Consider the following 18397-nt stretch of genomic DNA (forward strand, 5'->3'; position numbering starts at 1 on the left):
GTCTTCCCAAGTAACCATTACGCGTGATGGAGCCCTGCTTTCCTGGAGATGGCCGAACACCTGCCTGCTGATGGGAAGTAGTGAATGAATTCCTTGTTTTGCTTTGCTTTGCGTGCACACGGGGCTTTTGCTTTCCCTATTAAACTGTCTTTATCTCAACCCATGAGTTTTCTCATTTTTACCCTTCTGATTCTCTCCCTCATCCCACTGTGGGGGGAGTGAGTGAGCGGCTGTGTGGTGCTTAGTTGCCAGCTGGGGTTAAACCACAACAAGATGCAAGGCAATCAGCAATCTCCCAGACATAGAAGAAGGACTGAGATCACTCCCTTGATTCTGGTGAGGGGACTTCTGGTCTGGCACTGAAAGGGTCAGACAATGCATACTCTGACCAGGAACAGGAATAGAGAGGGTCCCTGCCTTCGTCCGGGAGGAGGAAAGGGATGACTGGGTATACTGGACCATGTGGCTTGGATGGCCTGGCACATCAGACCCACAGAAGTATAAGGCTTTGGTAGACACTGGTGCACAGTGTACCCTGGTGCCATCAGGGTATAGGGGCACAGAACCCATCTGGATCTCTGGAGTGACAGGGGGATGCCAAGAATTGTCTGTATTGGAGACTGAGGTGAGCTTAACAGGGGACAAGTGGCAAAAGTACACCATTGTGACCAGCCCAGAGGCCCCTTGAATCCTTGGCATAGACTACCTCAGGTGAGGGTACTTCGAGGACCCAAAAGGGTACCAATGGGCTTTTGGTGTAGCCACCATGAACACAGAGAAGATTAAACAGCTGTCTACCTTGTCTGGCTTCTCAGAAGATCCCTCCATTGTGAGGTTGCTGCGAATCAAAGAACAGCAGGTGCCGATTGCTACCAGGGTGGTGCACCGGTGGCAATATCGCACCAACTCAGACTCCCTGGCCCCCATCCATGAGCTGATTCATCAACTGGAGAACCAAGGAGTGATCAGCAAGACTCGCTCACCTTTTAATAGTCCCATATGGCTAGTGCAAAAGTCTGACGGAGGGTGGAGGTTAAGAGTAGACTATCATGGCCTGAACAAAGTCACGCCACCACTGAGCGCTGCTGTACCAGACATGTTAGAGCTCCAATATGAACTGGAGTCAAAGGCAGCCAAGTGGTATGCTACAATTGACATTGCCAATGCGTTTTTCTCAATTCCTTTGGCAGCAGAGTGCAGGCCACAGTTTGCTTTCACGTGGAGGAGTGCCCAATACACCTGGAATCGACTGCCCCAGGGGTAGAAGCACAGTCCTACTATTTGTCATGGACTAATCCAAACTGCACTGGAAAAGGGTGATGCCCCTGAACATCTACAATACATCGATGACATAATCGTGTGGGGCAACAAGGCAGAAGAAGTGTTTGAGAAGGGAAAACGAGTAATTCAGATTCTTCTGAAAGCTGGTTTTGCCATAAAAAGAAGCAAGGTCAAGGGACCTGCACAGGAGATCCAGTAAAATGGCAGGATGGATGCTGTCATGTCCCTATGGCTGTGATCAACAAGATAGCAACTATGTCTCCACCAGCTAACAAGAAGGAAACACAAGCTTTCCTAGGCCTTGTGGGATTCTGGAGAATGCATGTTCCAGGTTATAGTCAGCTTGTGAGCCCTCTCTATTGAGTAACCTGAAAGAAGAACTCTTTTGAGTGGGGCCTTGAGCAACAACAAGCCTTTGAGAAGATCAAACAGGAGATAGCTAATGCAGTAGCCCTTGGGCCTGTCCAGACAGGACCAGCTGTGAAAAATGTGCTCTACACTGCAGCCAGGGAGCATGGTCTCACCTGGAGCCTCTGGCAGAAAACATCAGGAGAAACCCGAGGTCAACCTCTAGGGATTTGGAGCTGGGTTTTTCGAGGATCTTCTGATCCTTCTAGCCCACTACACCCCGACTGAAAAAGAGATACTACCAGCATATGAGGGGGTTTGAGACACTTCAGAAGTTGGTACAGAAGCACAACTCCTATTGGCACTGCGATTGCCTGTGCTACACTGGATGTTCAAAGGAAACATCCCCTCTATGCATCATGCAACCAGCGCTACATGTAGTACGTGGGTAGCGTTGATCACGCAACGGGCTCGACTGGGGATCCCCAACCACCCAGGAATCCTGGAAGAGGTCATGAACTTGGCCAGAAGGCAGAGATTTTGGAGCATTGCCTGAGGAGGTGGCTCATGCCCAAGAGGCACCACCATATAATGACTTATCAGAAGATGAGAGGCATTATTCTCTGTTTACTGATGGATCCTGTCATTTTGTAGGAAACCATCGGAAGTGGAAAGCTGCTGTGTGGAGTCCCACACGACAAGTCATTGGAGCCACTGAAGGAGAAGGTGAGTCAAGTCAGTTTGCAGAAGTGAAAGCCATCCAACTAGCCCTAGAGATTGCTGAACGAGAAAAGTGGCCAGTACTCTATCTCAATACTGACTCCTGGATGGTGGCAAATGCCCTGTGGGGGTGGTTACAGCAATGGAAGAAGACCAATTAATTGGCAACGCAGAGGCAAACCCATCTGGGCTGCTGCATTGTGGCAGGACATTGCTGCCTGGGAAGAAAACATTGCTCTAAAGGTATGTCATGTAGATGCTCACATGCCCAAAAGCTGCGCCGCTGAAGAATATCGAAACAATGAACAAGTAGACAAGGCTGTCAAAATTGAAGTAGCGGTATGTTGGGAAATTGAAGGGAAACGTGTTACCATATATGGGGCAAGCATGTGCTGGGTAATAGTCCTAAAAGATAAATCAACCCAGTTAACTTTAGCTTGGAATAGCACCCAGAGCAGAGCAGGTAAAAACAGAGCTGACTATGCTGGATATATTAGTGGACATAAAGGATTTCTCACCAGTATGATGACTAGACTTAATTGGACCACCAACTTAATGAGAATTTATAAGCAGACCCCAAACAATCTAAGATTAGAACTTAAATATAATGAGACCCTATCTAAGGGAAGAAACACAAATCAAACTAGTGAATTCAATGCAGTATTAGCTTGGCAAAGAACAGACTGTGCTGATTAGGCACAGGGTGTAGCCAGACAAGCATACTGACCAGTAAACTATTTACATGAGACTGGCCCTTTTTATCCCCTTACCCCTCTATTTTTCTATTCTTGTTCTTCCCCAAATCACCAAAACCCCTCCCTTGTCCTCCTTTTGGTACCTCCCCTAAACATCCCATAATAAGTCTTGTGCAATCCCATACTGCTTTACCCCTGCATCCCATAATATGTCCCACCCTTAGACAGCAACCCCCTTAGTCCAAAAAGTGATCTGGAGAGCTGCTCCCGATGATTCATCATGATTCATGTGATGGGTTTCATGCCTGGACAATGGGGCTGATGGCTCTGCTGGGACAGCCCTGTGCGGGGCTGGGACAAGTTGTTCCCTTCCTCACGAGTCCTTGATTTGGGTTCCTGCCTGCCATAGTGTGCCACTGTGCTCCTCTGGGCTTGTGGAGATGGGCCTTTGATGGGCTGATGGCCCATGTGATGGGCCTGGGAGTAGCCAGGTGTATTGGTTTCGGCTGGAATAGAGATAATTTTCTTCATAGTAGCTGGTATGGGGCTATGTTTTGGATTTGTTCTGGAAACAGTGTTGATAATACAGGGATGTTTTAGTTATTGCTGACCAGTGTTTACACGGAGTCAAGGCCTTTTCTGCTTCTCACACCACCCCACCAGCGAGTAGGCTGGGGGTGCACAAGAAGTTGGGAGGGGACACAGCTGGGACAGCTGACCCCAACTGACCAAAGGGATACTCCATACCATATGACATCACGCTCAGCAATAAAAAACTTGGGGAAGAAGAAGGAAGGGGTGACAATCGGAGTTATGGCGTTTGTCTTCCCAAGTAACCGTTACACATGATGAAGCCTGATTTTCCTGGAAATGGCTGAACATCTGCCTGCCGATGGGAAGTAGTGAATGAATTCCTTGCTTTGCTTGCATGTGCAGCTTTTGCTTTACCTATTAAACTGTCTTTATCTCAACCCATGAGTTTTCTCACTTTTACCCTTCCAATTCTCTCCCCCATCCCACTGGGTGGGGGAGTGAGGGACCAGCTATGTGGTGCTTAGCTGCCTACAGGAGTTAAACCATGACAGCAGGGCAGAGTATTTTGGGCTCCCCCTCCTGCCACTGTGTCTCTCAACTCTTTTGTGGGTGTGCAGATGAGTTTTATCACATAACCTAAAACAGATTAATTTATTGCATGTATTGGGTTTACATTACAAGGTTTTGGTAGCAGGGGCGGGGCTGCAGGGGTGGCCTCTGAGAGAAGAAACCAGGGGCTGCTCCTATGTTAGAAAGAGCCAGTTCCAGCCAGCTCCAAGATGGACCCGCTGATGGCCAAAGCTGAGCCAATCAGCGATGCTGGTGGCACCTCTGTGATAACATATTTAAGGTAAAAAATGCTGTGCAGCAGCTGTGAGAGAGAGGAGTGAAAAACATGTGAGAGAAGCAACTATGCAGACACCAAGGTCAGGGAAGAAGGAGGGGGAGGAGGTGCTCCAGGCGCCAGAGCAGAGATTCCCCTGCAGCCCATGGTGAAGACCATGGTGAGGCAGGTTGTCCCCCTGCAGCCCATGGAGGTCCACGGTGGAGCAGATATCCACCCTGCAGCCCGTGGAGGACCCCACGCTGGAGCAGGTGGATATGCCCTGAAGGAAGCTGCAGCCTGTGGAGAGCCCACGCAGGAGCAGGCTTCTGGCAGGAACTGCAGCCCGTGGAGAGGAGCCCACACAGGAGCAGGTTTTCTGGCAGTACCTGTGACCATGTGGGTGACCCATGCTGGAGCAGTCTGCTCCTGAAGGACTGTACCCCGTGGAAAGGACGCATGTTGGAGCAGTTTATGAAGGACTGCATCCCATGGGAGTGACCCCACTCTGGAGCAGGGGAACAGTGTGAGGAGGAAGGAGCGGCAGAGACGAAGTGTTATGAACTGACTGCAACCCCCACGCCCCATCTCCCCTGCGCCGCTCGGGGATGAGAAGGTAGAAGAGTTCGGAATGAAGGAGTAAAGTTGAGCGTGGAAAGAAGTGGGGGTAGGGCGAAGGTGTTTTTAGTTTTGTTTTTGTTTCTCACTGTCCTATTCTATTTTTAATTGGCAATAAATAAAATTAATCTTCCCCAAGTCAAGTCTGTTTTGCCCATGATGGTAATTTGTGAGTGATCTCACTGTCCTTATCTTGACCCACAAGCTTTTTCACCTTATTTTCTCTCTCTGTCCTGCTGAGGAGGGAGAGTGAGGGAGCAGCTTGGTAGACACCTGGCAGCCAACCAAGGTTAACCCACCATCACGCATATACCCAATACAATGTCATATTAAACAGAATACACCTTGATTTCTAAGGGAGAAGGAAGGTATATGGAGAGGAGATGTAAGTCATTCTTCCAGCTTGTCTGACACCAGATAAATCCATCCTCACTATCAAGTAACACAAAGCATTTCATATATTTTCAACAAGGTTTGATGCCAAAGTCACTGAGCATAAAGAGCTCTGTCAACACTTATTTCCTCAGTATCTGTATTAAAAGAAATCTGGCTTTTATGTGGTCACTTCCACTTCCCCCTCGCCCCTGCAAGCTGCCATCTGAGCAGCTCTGTTGGCCTCATTGACACAGATGGCTGCCATGGGCTCAGCACATGAGATACTTAGGCTCAGCATCAGAATACCTTACTTTAAGCCTAACCCAGGGGACTATGGCCCCAGATTAGGCACCTTCAGCATTGGGTTAAGCTTTTTAAAAATGCAGGCAGGTGCCTGAAAGTGAGTTGGCAAAGCTACATCCCAAGGTGAAGTGCCTAGATTTCTGTCCAGTATGTGGGGATGGGTGGGAGCAAGCATCCTCTCCTGACAGCCAACAGCCAGTCAGGGCCCTCATTCACCTCGTTCCTCCAACGCATAGCTCTAAGCCAACACTTTAGAGTAAGTGCAGACCTCATCAGCATTGTATGAGGTTAAGAGTGGGCCCAGCATGGCTCTCAGCTCAAAACCCCACTGCTGAACTTGCACCACAACTTAGCAAATACCCCTGGGGTTAATTGTGGGAGAGGCCCTGCTCGACATCAGGGTTTTAATTGTCCTGTGTGCAATTTTTTGGCAGCAGTACTAGATGAAGCAGCCCCTCAACTCCTCACACACACACACACACACACACTCAGCTGATGGGTTCCTGACCCTGTGTCATTGTGTTATCCCTTCTATGGGATAAACTTGCCCCCTGTTTTTTCCTTGGGGTATTTTCCAGCAAGCTCAATACCCTAACCCAATGCAACCACACACCAGAGGTGGGGTGGGAGGGGGAAGTGAGGGAATGTAGTTTAAACAGCATTAACATGAACTGTGATACCAGAAATAGTCTCCCCAAAGGGTCCAGCTGCAACCTCCCAAACAGAGACATCTCTTTGTATGCAAACCAAAGGGATGTAGTATGGATGAGGACTGAAAAACAAAACGAGCCCTTCCTTCCCCACCTGCCAACCATCTGTTTCTTACAGTGATTTAAGCAACTTTAAGATGCTGCAAATGGGATGTTATACCAGTAACAAACTTTTTCCCTAGCCACCTCACCATCTTTGCCTCTCACAGATGCACTTCCTACTTTTCTGCTGTGCCACTACCAGAATACACTGTGCTCTCTTGTAAGGACCTTCTCATCAAGGAAAGAAAATTAAGCCTTCCTCATACATGCCAAGGAGTTTAGTTGTACTTCAGGTCTTGGTGAGTGAACAGCTTGTGCCCTTCAAAATCCTACTGAAGGAGACAGCAAAAGCAACACAAAGCCTTCTCTGCTGAGAGAAAGGATGTATAATTATTATTATTTTTTAAAATCACAGTGCACAGGGGAGGGAGGGAGAGGGGGCTTCAATATGCAGGAGGAAAGTTTTTTACTCACAGCTCCAGAACTTATTTGCACTGGCTCTGCTCTTGGTAGTTTTCACAACGTTTCCTCTCCACTAAGTGACTGGTTGCTGGGGTTAGGTGCTACTCTTGACACTTCCTTGGGAATCAGAGTCTCAAATGTCTTCCAGCAAGAAGGTTAAAGCACTGCAGGATACCTTTCTGGACTGTGAAGAACTTTAAGCTCAGCTTCACAAGCTTCCTTCTGAAGTAAACAAGTTCAGGCAAAATGCATGAGAAGGCCATAACGCTATAACACAGAGAGTATTTGGGGACAAACAAGGGCCATCCTTTCACAAGGCAGGCTGAACTATGCAAAAGTAACAGAGAATGAGCAGGCAGTATTCAGCTCAGATTCAGTCCATCTGAGCAGCGAAACAAAGTTTGGAAGAAGGCCCAGGACAGTAATGGTACCAATAAACCATAATGTACCTAAGTTGTTCGATTTGCTGCTCATAGTTGCACAACATAGGACGGTTTCTTGCAAAGATAAAAGAAAAGAGCTTAACTGCGTGTGTCAATGCATGTCTAAGTGCTGCAGTGTACTATTATCTCCAAGTTTCATCTCACATAAATACTGAACAGAGTGCTGCATAATAATCCAAAATATCTTGTAAGAGTGAGATGAAAGGGGTGGCAGCGAGCAGGGTGTGTACAGAGAAAAGGACCCTGCACTGTAAAGAACTTTAAAATGTGTGGGTGTGTGGGGGGTTACATTCAACTAATATGTTCTATACTTCTCTTGCCATCCCACAGAAATTATTTTTCATACTGAAAAGAAGCCCTGAAGAAACCTCTGTACTTTTATTTCTGTTGGTGTTAAATGAACCATACTCTGATAGCAATAGTAGCTATTGGAGGATGGTCATTAGTTTGTTATTGATACCTAGACTATCTAGTTAAAGGCAGATCTTTGCCTCATGCCTCGCAGAACATCTGACATGTAAATCAATAGCTACTGATACACTAGCATTGCTTATTATTACATGGCTATCAGAAACAGCCAGTATTTGGAAAGTTTCTAATGAGACCTCTGCTGACCAAGCATAGGTTTTCAGTAGCTGTGGTGGTATAAATAGAAAGGAAGCAAGCTCCCAAGCATACAAGCTGATTGGAAACTTTTAGATTAGCATAACAGAAATGAGAATGATTTGCTTTTGATACTGAAGGCCTTTGCCTTGTTAACTGGGTGAACTTAGTTTGTTGGGTTGTATGAAGCATTTGTGAGACTGGCTGGTTTTGGCACTAAGAACTTTGATGTTCATAAAATTACTGTAATGCTAAAGGATTTCTATTAAATATTTGTAAGGTCATTGTGACCCCTAATGACATTAAAAGTGCAGAAGTGTAAATGTAAATAAATTGATGTCTAAGCACTTGTATTTAGATACCCCAAATTTATTATGAAATATATATGAACTTGTAAATAAGACTGCCTTGGTTGTCTTATTTAGCCCTTATTAAAGGCTGTCAGGACCTGAGTGCACTAATAGTCTTAATGGCCCTGATCAGCCTCACCTGGGGCCTCCACCCACACCCTCTACTCATGGACCTAGGATCCCCATTTAAGCTCAGGCCTGGGCATTCAGTCTATTTAAGCTATATTGTAGCAGTACTGGTCTCCAGCTCAGCTATAGCCATACTTCTGCTTAGTTGTAGACCCTGACCTGTAGATTGATTTCCTGGTTTAATCTCAGGCCTGTCTTATAAGTATGGACCTGCCTGACAATCGTTGGGTTGTCTGACCCTGGTTACCCTCACCAGACCTCCTCCTGACCTGTAGATTGATTTCTTGACTTGACTTTGGACCTGCCTCATCACCACAAACTTGCCTAAAGATCTGGACCCTTGGTTGAACCTGGCTACTGTCTCGGGGTCTACCCTGCTCACCTTGCCTGGGTACTGCAGAGCTAGGCCCTAGCTGGTGAGACCCCTACCCTGTTGGCTGTGTTATTATACTTGGCTCATGGTTCTCTGTCCCTTAGGGAGCAGCCAGTCCTGACAAGGGTATGTTTTTGGAGTTTCTTCAAGATGGTACCTTCTACAGCTTTGATTGTCCTGCTCCCTCAGCAAAGGAGGGTTTGAGTACACCCTCACTAGCAAGACTTGTTTCCTAAGATTTTTTAAAAATCTATTATTAAAATACTAAAGAATATTAACCTTCTTTCTCCCTCTTTGCTTAAAGGAGCCTACAACTTTTTATGAAAGGTTGAGCATGACTGTTCTGAGCTGAACCTAGCACAAATAATGTGCTTGGTCTGGTCTGATGGTCTTCCTCCCAATAGGATTTTGTGCTGAAAAAATGCTGGGTGTCCTCTACATAAAATTATTAATCAGGAGTTTTAGTCATCACTAAATAGTGTAATAGCTTGCAAAAGCTACCACTGCAGAACAGTTGTACTTCTACATCACTGCTTCAGAGTCTCCCTCTAGATGTAAGCAGACACCGGCTGCAAAAGTGTCTGTGATGCTGCTGTCCTCACAGGATCCTTCTCTGCATGTGTGTAGGGATGAATGTAGACATATAATGTATTCTGAGGGCGACAAATGACAATGGATTATGAATTTCACAGCTGCTGCATCTCAATTTCTCAATCATCAAATGCTTTGTTTATAAACAGAAGGCAAATTTTTGAGCTGACAAACTTGGCCATCTACAGCAAAGTTGATTTCTTATGTTTTCTCTTCCACACGCCCCCCTCACTCTTTCTGGATTCCTACAGCACAGAGATCAAATTATATATTATGACACATCTCTCCTGCTATAGTCCTTTCAGACAATGCCATCAAAAACAGCTATTCAAGACCACGGCTAGCAGTATGTTTACATAAGAGTAACTGGTCTACCAAACAATTTATTAAAACACAAGTGTCTTCAGCACTCCAGCTGTGTAAAGATAAACAAGACTAACTGATATAGCATTAGCAAAAGTCAACATATAGTCCTTTCCATTTCTCTTACAGGAAAGAAGATAGGTGCAAGAACACTTACCAAAAGAGCTCTGATGGGTCTCCCTCTCTTGCTGGTGATATTACTATTATTTCAATAATGACCATAATAATTAGCTCATATAAAGAATATACCCTAAAGGAACAGCACTGTTACTATAAAAGAGCCCTTTACGATTATTTTTAGATAAAAACCAATATTCTTTTAAAGGCTAGCATAAATAGTAGGTGACCACTTTCAAGATTACTTTTAAAGTGGCCCACATTGCCTGTTAGCCAAATTAATTTATACAACCAATTAAGTCTGAGTGACATGCAGTGGTCATCTGCAGACATAATTGTCAGAGAACAGAAAATACGTTCTAACTTTATGCAAATTTTCCCAATATACAACTGCTGCAATCTCACTCTACTGGTTCAAATTGGCTCACAAAATGTTGATGGGATAACACAACCCTGTAAGACTTTATAATGGCTCAACTACTGTCCATTTGTATGTTGATCAAGTACTCTGTGTCCTTGAAGTTGGCAAAAAAAAAATCAGTGTAAGGCAGGAGGCTTGCATGAGCAGTACTGTGTACTTTGTTTAATTTGTTTAAAAAAAAAAACAACAAAACACAATTGTGTGTTCACAGTTGAACAAGATTAATTTCCACTGACAAGTGATTGCATAACACATGCAAACCTGCTTACTGAACACACAACCAGAACTTGTTCGGTCAATAATCCACTGCAAGCTATCAACAAAAAAACCAGGACAATGTAAGCAAGTAAATCAAATCAGACATAAGAGCACAAAAACGTAGTATTTATTTTTGGATGTATTTCGTAATACTAAACATACTGACATCTTCACGTGAGATCTCACTGTAATGCTCAGAAAGTAAGTCTTCCAAACAAAAAAAACCCAACAGTGATAGCTTTGTGACAATTATCAGGCTTGGAGATGCAGTATTTATTTTGCAGTATAGGTTATTTACACGGTGATATCTTTCTGAAATAATGCTTCATAGAGTTGACACCTGCAATGGATTCAGGGGCAACAAGAGCAGCTTCTATTGATACATTAATAGTAAAAGGCTGAGCAAGGAAAATGAGCATCTGTTGATGAATGGGGTAGGTAATTTAGTGATAGCAGACACAGACAAGGCTGAGGTACTCACTGCCTTCTTTGTCTTGGTCTTAATCAATGAGGTTTTCCAGGACTCTGTACGTAGAGACAGGGTTCAAGAAGAACTCTACCAGTAGTGGATGAGGGTCAAATCAGGAACCTCTTGAGAAATCTCAACCCATACAAGTCCATGGGACCAGATGGGATGCATCCAAGGGTGCTGAGAGAGCTGGCTGATGTCACTGGGAGGCTGCTCTCTATCATCTTGGAAAGGTTGTGGAGATCAGGGGAGGTCCTTGATGACTGAAAAAGGACAAATGTTGCATCCATCTTCAAAAAAGGCCAAAAAGATGATCCAGGGAATTACAGGCCAGTCAGTCTAACTTTAGTCCCTGGGAAAATCATGAACTGACTCTTCTTAGAACATGTTTCTGGGCACATGAAGGAGAAAAAGGTGACTGTTCTGCACTGGGGGGGATGGGGGGGGTGTGGAGAAAAGTGAGCGAGCGAGACAGTGCAGGGTTATTTCTGGATCTCAATAAGAAAGGCCCAACAAGAAATGGCTTAATAAAATAGCTGTTTTAATAAGACAGAATAAGAAGAGGAATATAGATAGCGAGTAAATCTTACGTCCCTTCAGATGCTGGAAACCCTGCATTTGTGCAGCATCAGACAGACCACAGATGGATTTTCCCATGGCGTGCTGTGCAGATTCTGTCCGTGGAGAGAGAGGTTCCTCCTTTTTGGTCATTTGAGGTATTATATAATTTCCTTACAAGAAAACAACTCTATTCACAAAGGATGTTCACATGAGAACTTCTTGCTGCACTGTTAGATAAAGGCAAGACCACACAGCTGGCATAACTGCTGGTACCAAGTGGGTGCTCTGTTACAATGAGCTGGCTGAGTTTATCCTGCAGCCAAGTTGTGCAGCACAAACACAGGCCTGAAGGCCACACTGTATGTGCAGCACAGCACAGGCCTGGCCTCCTCAGGTTAACTGTTATGTGGATCACTAATTCCTCGATGTACAATGGTCTCCTGGTCAGGATCACTACAGTGATTAAGAACAGTCAGCATGGATTTACCAAGAGTAAATCACACCTGACCAACCTCATTGTCTTCTATGATAAAACGGCTGGATTTGTGGACAAGGGGAGAGCACTGGATGTCATTTAGCTCGACTCCAGCAAGGCTTTCAATACTGTCTCCCACAATATTCTTGTATCCAAGTTGGGAAATTACTCTCTGGATGGGTAGACAACTAGATGAGTAAAAAACTGGTTGGATGGTTGGGCTCAGAGGGTAGTGGTTAATGGGTCTTACTTTACCTGGAGGCTGGTTACAAGTCAGGTACTGCAAGGGTATATCCTGGGAACTTTCCTGTTTAACATCTTCTTCGATGACCTGGAGGTGGTAGAGTGCACTCTCATCAAGTTTATAAATGACACCAAATTAGGGCATCAGTTGATATGCTAGGGCAGGGCTGCCATTCAAGAGAGGCCAGACAGTCTGGAGGAATGGGCCAAAAGGAAGAAACTTATAAAACTCAACAAGGACAAATGCTAAACTCTGCCCCCAGGAGGGAAAAAAATCCCTTGCAACTATACAGGCTGGGGACAGACTGGCTGGGAAGCAGCTCTGCTGTAAAGGGCTGGGGACTGTGGTAGAAAGCAAGCTGAACATGAGTCAGCAGTATGCCCAGGCAGCAAAGGCAGCTAACAGCATCCTGGGCTGTATTAACAGGAACATAGCCAACAGATCCAGGGAAGTGATCATCTCCCTTTACTTGGCACTCATTAGACCACATCTAGAATATTGCATCCAGTTTTGGGCCCCCAATATAGGAAAGAGATCAACAAAATGGAGCAAATTCAGTGGAAGGCCACTGGGGTGGGTTGACCCTGGCCAGCAGCCAAACATCCACCCTGCAAGCACTTGTTCAGCAATAGCCAAAACATTAGCGTGTTATCAATACTGTTTCAGCCACAAATGCAAAGCACAACACCATATGGGCCGCTATGAAGAAAGTTAACTCCATCCCAGCCAGACCCAGTACAGCCACCAAGAAGTGCAGGGAGCTAGAGCAAATGCCCCATAAGGAGAGGCTGAGAGAAATGGGCTTGTTCAGCTTGGAGAAAAAAAGGCTTTGGGGGACCTAGTAGCAGCCTTCCAATACATACAAGGAGATCAACAAGAAGATGGAGCCAGGCTCTTCACAGTGGTGCATAGTGGGAGGATGAGAAACAACAGGCATAAAGTTGAAACAAGAGAAGTTCAGACTGGATATGAGGAAAAACTTTTTCACTATGAGGACAGTCAAGCAGTGGAACAGGGGCCAAGAGAGGTTGTGGGAGTTCTGTTCTTGGAGGTTTTCAAGCCCTGACTGCACAAAGCCTGAGCAACCTGGTCTGACCTCATAGCTGACCCTGTTTTGAGCAGGATGTTGGACTAGAGACCTCCTGAGGTCCTTTCCAACCCAAATGTTCTGTGAATCTATGATAGTGAAAGACCAAGAAAGCAAGAGCAGTCAGACACAAGTTCCTGGGTTTTCAGTATGCCCCTCCAGGAGCACTAGAATCAATGAATGATGAAAATTAAAAATTGCTACTTGCAAAAATAATAATAATTTTTTTTAAAAAAAACTAAGTCCTCCCTTACAACCTCTGGCTAGTCAAAAAGTACAGTTAAACATGGTAGGGTTTCAGGTGCAATGTAGCATATGAAAGCTGATAGAAAATACAGATAAAACTAATTTCAAGAGAAACACTAGAAAGGCAAGGAAGATGGAAAAAATAGGCAGGATGTCACTAATAAGGCAATACACGAGCAAGATAATTAAGTAGAAAATACTGTATCTTATTGTTGATCCAGTGAGACTGAGTGAGGCTCAATGTCATTAGACCCTGATATCAATATGATTATCAAACAAAATGTGCTCTTTCCTACTGCTTTCTGTAAGTATGACAAATTTCTTTAATGCTTTAAAAATAAAGATCCAGAAATGTGACCATTAAATAAAACCTCTAGTGAGCTTTTAACATACTAAAGGATTTAATCATGCCATTCACCATAGTTCCACATTCTTATTTATCTTGGATGCTAAAGCTGCAAATAAAGTATTGACAGACATTAGGCAGTTTTTCCAACATGGAGAAGTGTGGTTAGAGGAGATTAAGCTGTATTTCTTTTTTAGTGAAGTACTGTTTCATATAAAGACACATGTAGAGAGAGTTCCATATTTCCTTTGGTCTGACAATGCACATTTTGTTTTGGTGCTTCAATACTTTGGATTGTTCATCCAGTTAAAATTAGTTACAGCACTGTGAATTAGGATTTTCTTTTCAGTTTACCTAAATATAAATCCAAGATCATTCAGAAGACTAACCTGTCTATCAGATAGCACAAGTTCCTCAAAATTGGTCAATAACATCACACAGGATATATTTGCTATACAGAACAAAGAGGGGAAGTTCACAAGTACGTTTTTATATTAAAAGCAGCAACTGCTGTGTGACTTAGATATAGAAAATGTTAAATATCTGTCTGTTCTAGGTAGAACTGACATGCTGAAGCACTGACCCAGCTCTCATATAGCAGAGTAACATTTATCAGTATAAGTACTCCAAAATTTATTTAGAAACCTAATATATTGAAAGGCAGTAGTTAGTTCATGGGCATCTGTAACAAAAAAACAAAACTAAAAAAACTCCTGCAAATATTATTAGTTACAGTGGTTTCTAAGAAGAAGAAATTAAAACACAATCTATGCAATTCACCTGAAGAATAAAGATCACTGAACTTCTGCTTTACAAAGTGTATAATGCTATATTTTAAATGAAATTAATGATAGATTTTTACTTACTTGAAAAAGTACATTTATGATACTACTCTAAACTGAAGGTTTGGTGTTGATAGCTACATTTTATACAGAGACATCCATAAATATGGCAAGTGAGACTCATTCCTGACATTGATCTGAGGAACAATCTATAGTTAGGAAGGACAGTAAGTATATGGAGGAAGAAATTAAAGCCTGAAGATAAAATGAGGCAACGATAATATGCTTACACAATAATGTGAATCAGATTGACTATCTGCATCTGGAGTAAGAAACTACCTTAACCCAGTAAAAAGAGCCACCACAAATCATCTCTCATTTTAAAAAAACAAAGTTAGATATAGACAAGCTCGTTTCAGGCTTCCATGTCTATGAAATTTAAATATATGAAATACAAGTTGGTTAAAATATTGCTAAGAATAGCACAAACAAGAAACAGTATTTCACTTATTACTCAATACAAGTTTTTACAGAAAAAATGGTGAAACAACCAGATCTTGTTGTATTCAAAGTATTTATATACACATCTAACAGTCCAGAAGTTACTTGTCATGGACTTACTTTAAGTACCTTCATTACACACTGTCCTTTACTGCAAAACAGCCAAAAATGCATTCAGAACCCTAAAACTACTTTCATAATTAACATTTTAAAGCATTTTATGGAGGACGGGTGCATCCAAGGTTGGTTTTCTTTTAAGAATATGCAATCTGTATTAGTTACTGTAAAGATCTCTTTGCATTACTGTTCATACACAACTTACCAACTTATGTTATGGGTCATTTATTTAAATGTTTTCAGAATTTTACAAAATCCCCCCCCAAATTATTTGCCCTTCAGTTTTACATTCTTGAAACATGCTACTCCAACAGAATTAGGAGTTAACTACATTCTCACTCAACCCCCACCTGCCTGCCCTACAATGGAACTAGTTGGTTTTAGGGATTACATCCCTGTGAGCCCAAGACCTGCATGTATTTAACAATAACTCTTAACCTGTCTACAGTGCCTCCTTCTGAAGATCTCAAAGCAGTTCATTAACAGTTGTTTAAGTCTCACAACACCCCTGTGAGGTAAATATGGCATTATCACCAATTTACAGAACCAAGACTTTTGTGAATGCAGCACAATCACATGCAAGCATTCACTAATCTACAAGGGCAGCTTCTTAACCTTCAGCCTTGAACAAAAGAACATTAGTGTTCTGAAATACTCCAGTCTTAAAAGTTTGTATTAGCATTCCCATGGGGCTAGGGAGTGGGGGAGATTAAAGCAAAGTGCTAGGTAGATTGCTGCTCTGCCACCTCAGACAGGTTGTTTTGGAATGTTTATATAGATGGCTGGATTGGCTGAACCGTTTGCCACACTTTAAACAGGCATAAGGCTTTTCTCCTGTATGCACACGAATGTGCTTCTTACAGTCTGTTAGGGTCAAAAAAGTCTTGCAGCAGATCTTACAGGCATATTTACGAGCACCTTCAACAACCAAAACATTATGTTCAGATAAGGCTTTCTTACATTTTGAAAGAACATCTGCAGATGCCCTTGTCAACTGTGGTGGACCAGGTTGTGAAGGATGTCCATTTTCAAAAGCGGTCCCATTGATTAACAGCTGGGAACTGGAAGTGTTATCTTGTAGCTGGGAGCTCCTGACAGAGGTCACAACAGGCATTTTGGGGGCTATGCGACGATAGCCAGGAAAGCTACTAGCTCCACCTCTTACAGATCCCATCACTGTCCTTGATGAAGAGTGCAGGCCCAAGCCTGACCTTGGAATATCCATACCAAATTGTTCTGCAGCCCTGTACCCAGAAGTCTGTACACATGGAAGAGCCACTGCATCCTGCATTGGTCTAACAAAATGAGAGTCTGCAGACTCACTGAATGGATTCTCTACATGACAAACTGTAACAGAGGAATGACTACTAGCAGGCCCAGACTCTGAACTCAATAGGTAAGAGGTATCACCATCCATTCTGCAGTCCCTTGTTGTATTCGGAATGTTATCATTGCTATTTTGACTTGCACCAAAGTTACCACCTCTGCTTTTATTCAGAAAATTTGAGATACTGAAAGTGGACTTGTGTTCCAGGTTATTTGACACTTCCATAATATGGATGTCTCCCACCCTATCAGTACTAGACTGTGGGTCAGAAAAGCTACGATCACTGCTTTCAGGACTCAGTTCTATCTTCTCTGCGCTAACCACTCCTCCTTCCACTTCAACAGACTCACTGCCTTCTGCTTGAGAAGTGACATCGCTCACTTCATCTTGAGGCTCTGGGGAACTCAAAGGCTCAGATTTAACCACCACCCCCGTGTGTTCTTTTTCATTTAGACTGACCTCTGGATTTTTGCATGGGAAGTTATTTTTTTCAGAAGTAGCTTCCTGATCAAAACTGGTTTCCACTTGTATTACCTGAGATGAGATGGATATCTGTGAAATGTTTCCTCCACTGTTGTCTGACTGGCTGGGCACTTGAGCATCTTCTTGAGCACCAAAAGACTGATCAAACATAATAGTATTATCCTCTTGTTTATCAATAACAGCATCAGCCTTAGAATTGTCCACATTCTTCAGTGAATCTGGTGAAAAAAAATCTTCTTGTGAATGAACTACTGACTGCCCACTCTCTGGAGTAACATCTGAAATGGACTGATCTACGGTAGGTCTGATTCGCTGTCTGGCCCGATCATCAGAAGACTGTTTACGCTTGTGGAGACGCCGGATAGGAAAGGTAGTACGTTGTTCTATGTTACTTCTCATCGATGAGCTCATGGTATTTAGTTGTTCCTCTGCGCTCTGGGTGGAATTTAATGCAGAGCTCACAATGCTCAGCCCAAGCTGCTGAAGCATGAAAGATCTTTGGATGCGTGCATTTTGCTCCTGAACTCTGTCACTAGGTGGAGACATTGGTAGCGTCCTGGTAGTAAGGTAGTGTTTACATGCTTTAACAACAGAGTTCAAATGTAGGTGAGAAGCAGCCAGCAAGACATCCATTACATTGCTCTCCCCAAGCATTAGTGTAGAAGTGTACATCATATCAATCAGGGCAGCAAAAGCTTCTGCTGTCACCACTTCACTGTCCAGCTGAATCATGTTCATACTTTGATCACCCTCTGCTACAGTAAAGAGAGCTCGGAAGTGTGTGCTACACGCTGCCAGAACAGAGCGATGGGCTTTGAAATGCCTGTTTCCCACCACGATGACACAGTCACAAAGTTGGCCATGAAGCCTCTGGTAGTTTAGCTGCTGAAAGACTTGCTCGAAGTGTCCTGGAAAATCCATGATTCTATAAAATAAAGCACAAGAAGCTATAATGCTAAAAATGGATGAAGTTTGACTTACATCACAGTGAGAACAGTTTAAAAAAAAAAAAAAGATGATGGCTAAGAGACAGATGACCAAAAACTTACCTTAATTTCCCACTACCATATTGATATTATACTCATGCTGGCAACCCTGTGAAGGAGCACAAAAACAAACAAAAGAACCCCCAAACCAGAATCTGTTATGGAGTTAACATAGTATAATAGCTAACACCACACTGAACGTGTCACAGGATGC

General features: G+C 43.5%; 1 protein-coding gene across 11 annotated transcripts in view; it reads right to left on the reverse strand.

The window, feature by feature from the left end:
• Positions 1-10449: 10449 nt before the first annotated feature.
• Positions 10450-18397, reverse strand: part of LOC140650672 (zinc finger and BTB domain-containing protein 5-like) — a 93677-nt gene continuing 85729 nt past the window's right edge. For 3 of the 11 annotated variants that reach the window (XM_072859340.1, XM_072859338.1, XM_072859339.1), the window contains exon 2: positions 10450-18122. In XM_072859340.1, the coding sequence (XP_072715441.1) occupies positions 16097-18118 (2022 nt within the window). In that variant the 5' untranslated portion in view covers positions 18119-18122 and the 3' untranslated portion in view covers positions 10450-16096. Of the gene's footprint in view, positions 18123-18246; positions 18268-18397 lie in introns of those variants that run through there. The other 8 variants (XR_012042124.1, XM_072859345.1, XM_072859347.1 and 5 more) reach the window with 8 other exon arrangements.

The sequence above is a fragment of the Ciconia boyciana genome, chromosome 4 (genome assembly GCF_034638445.1).
Source record: "Ciconia boyciana chromosome 4, ASM3463844v1, whole genome shotgun sequence".
In the NCBI taxonomy this organism is placed as follows: Eukaryota; Metazoa; Chordata; class Aves; order Ciconiiformes; family Ciconiidae; genus Ciconia; species Ciconia boyciana.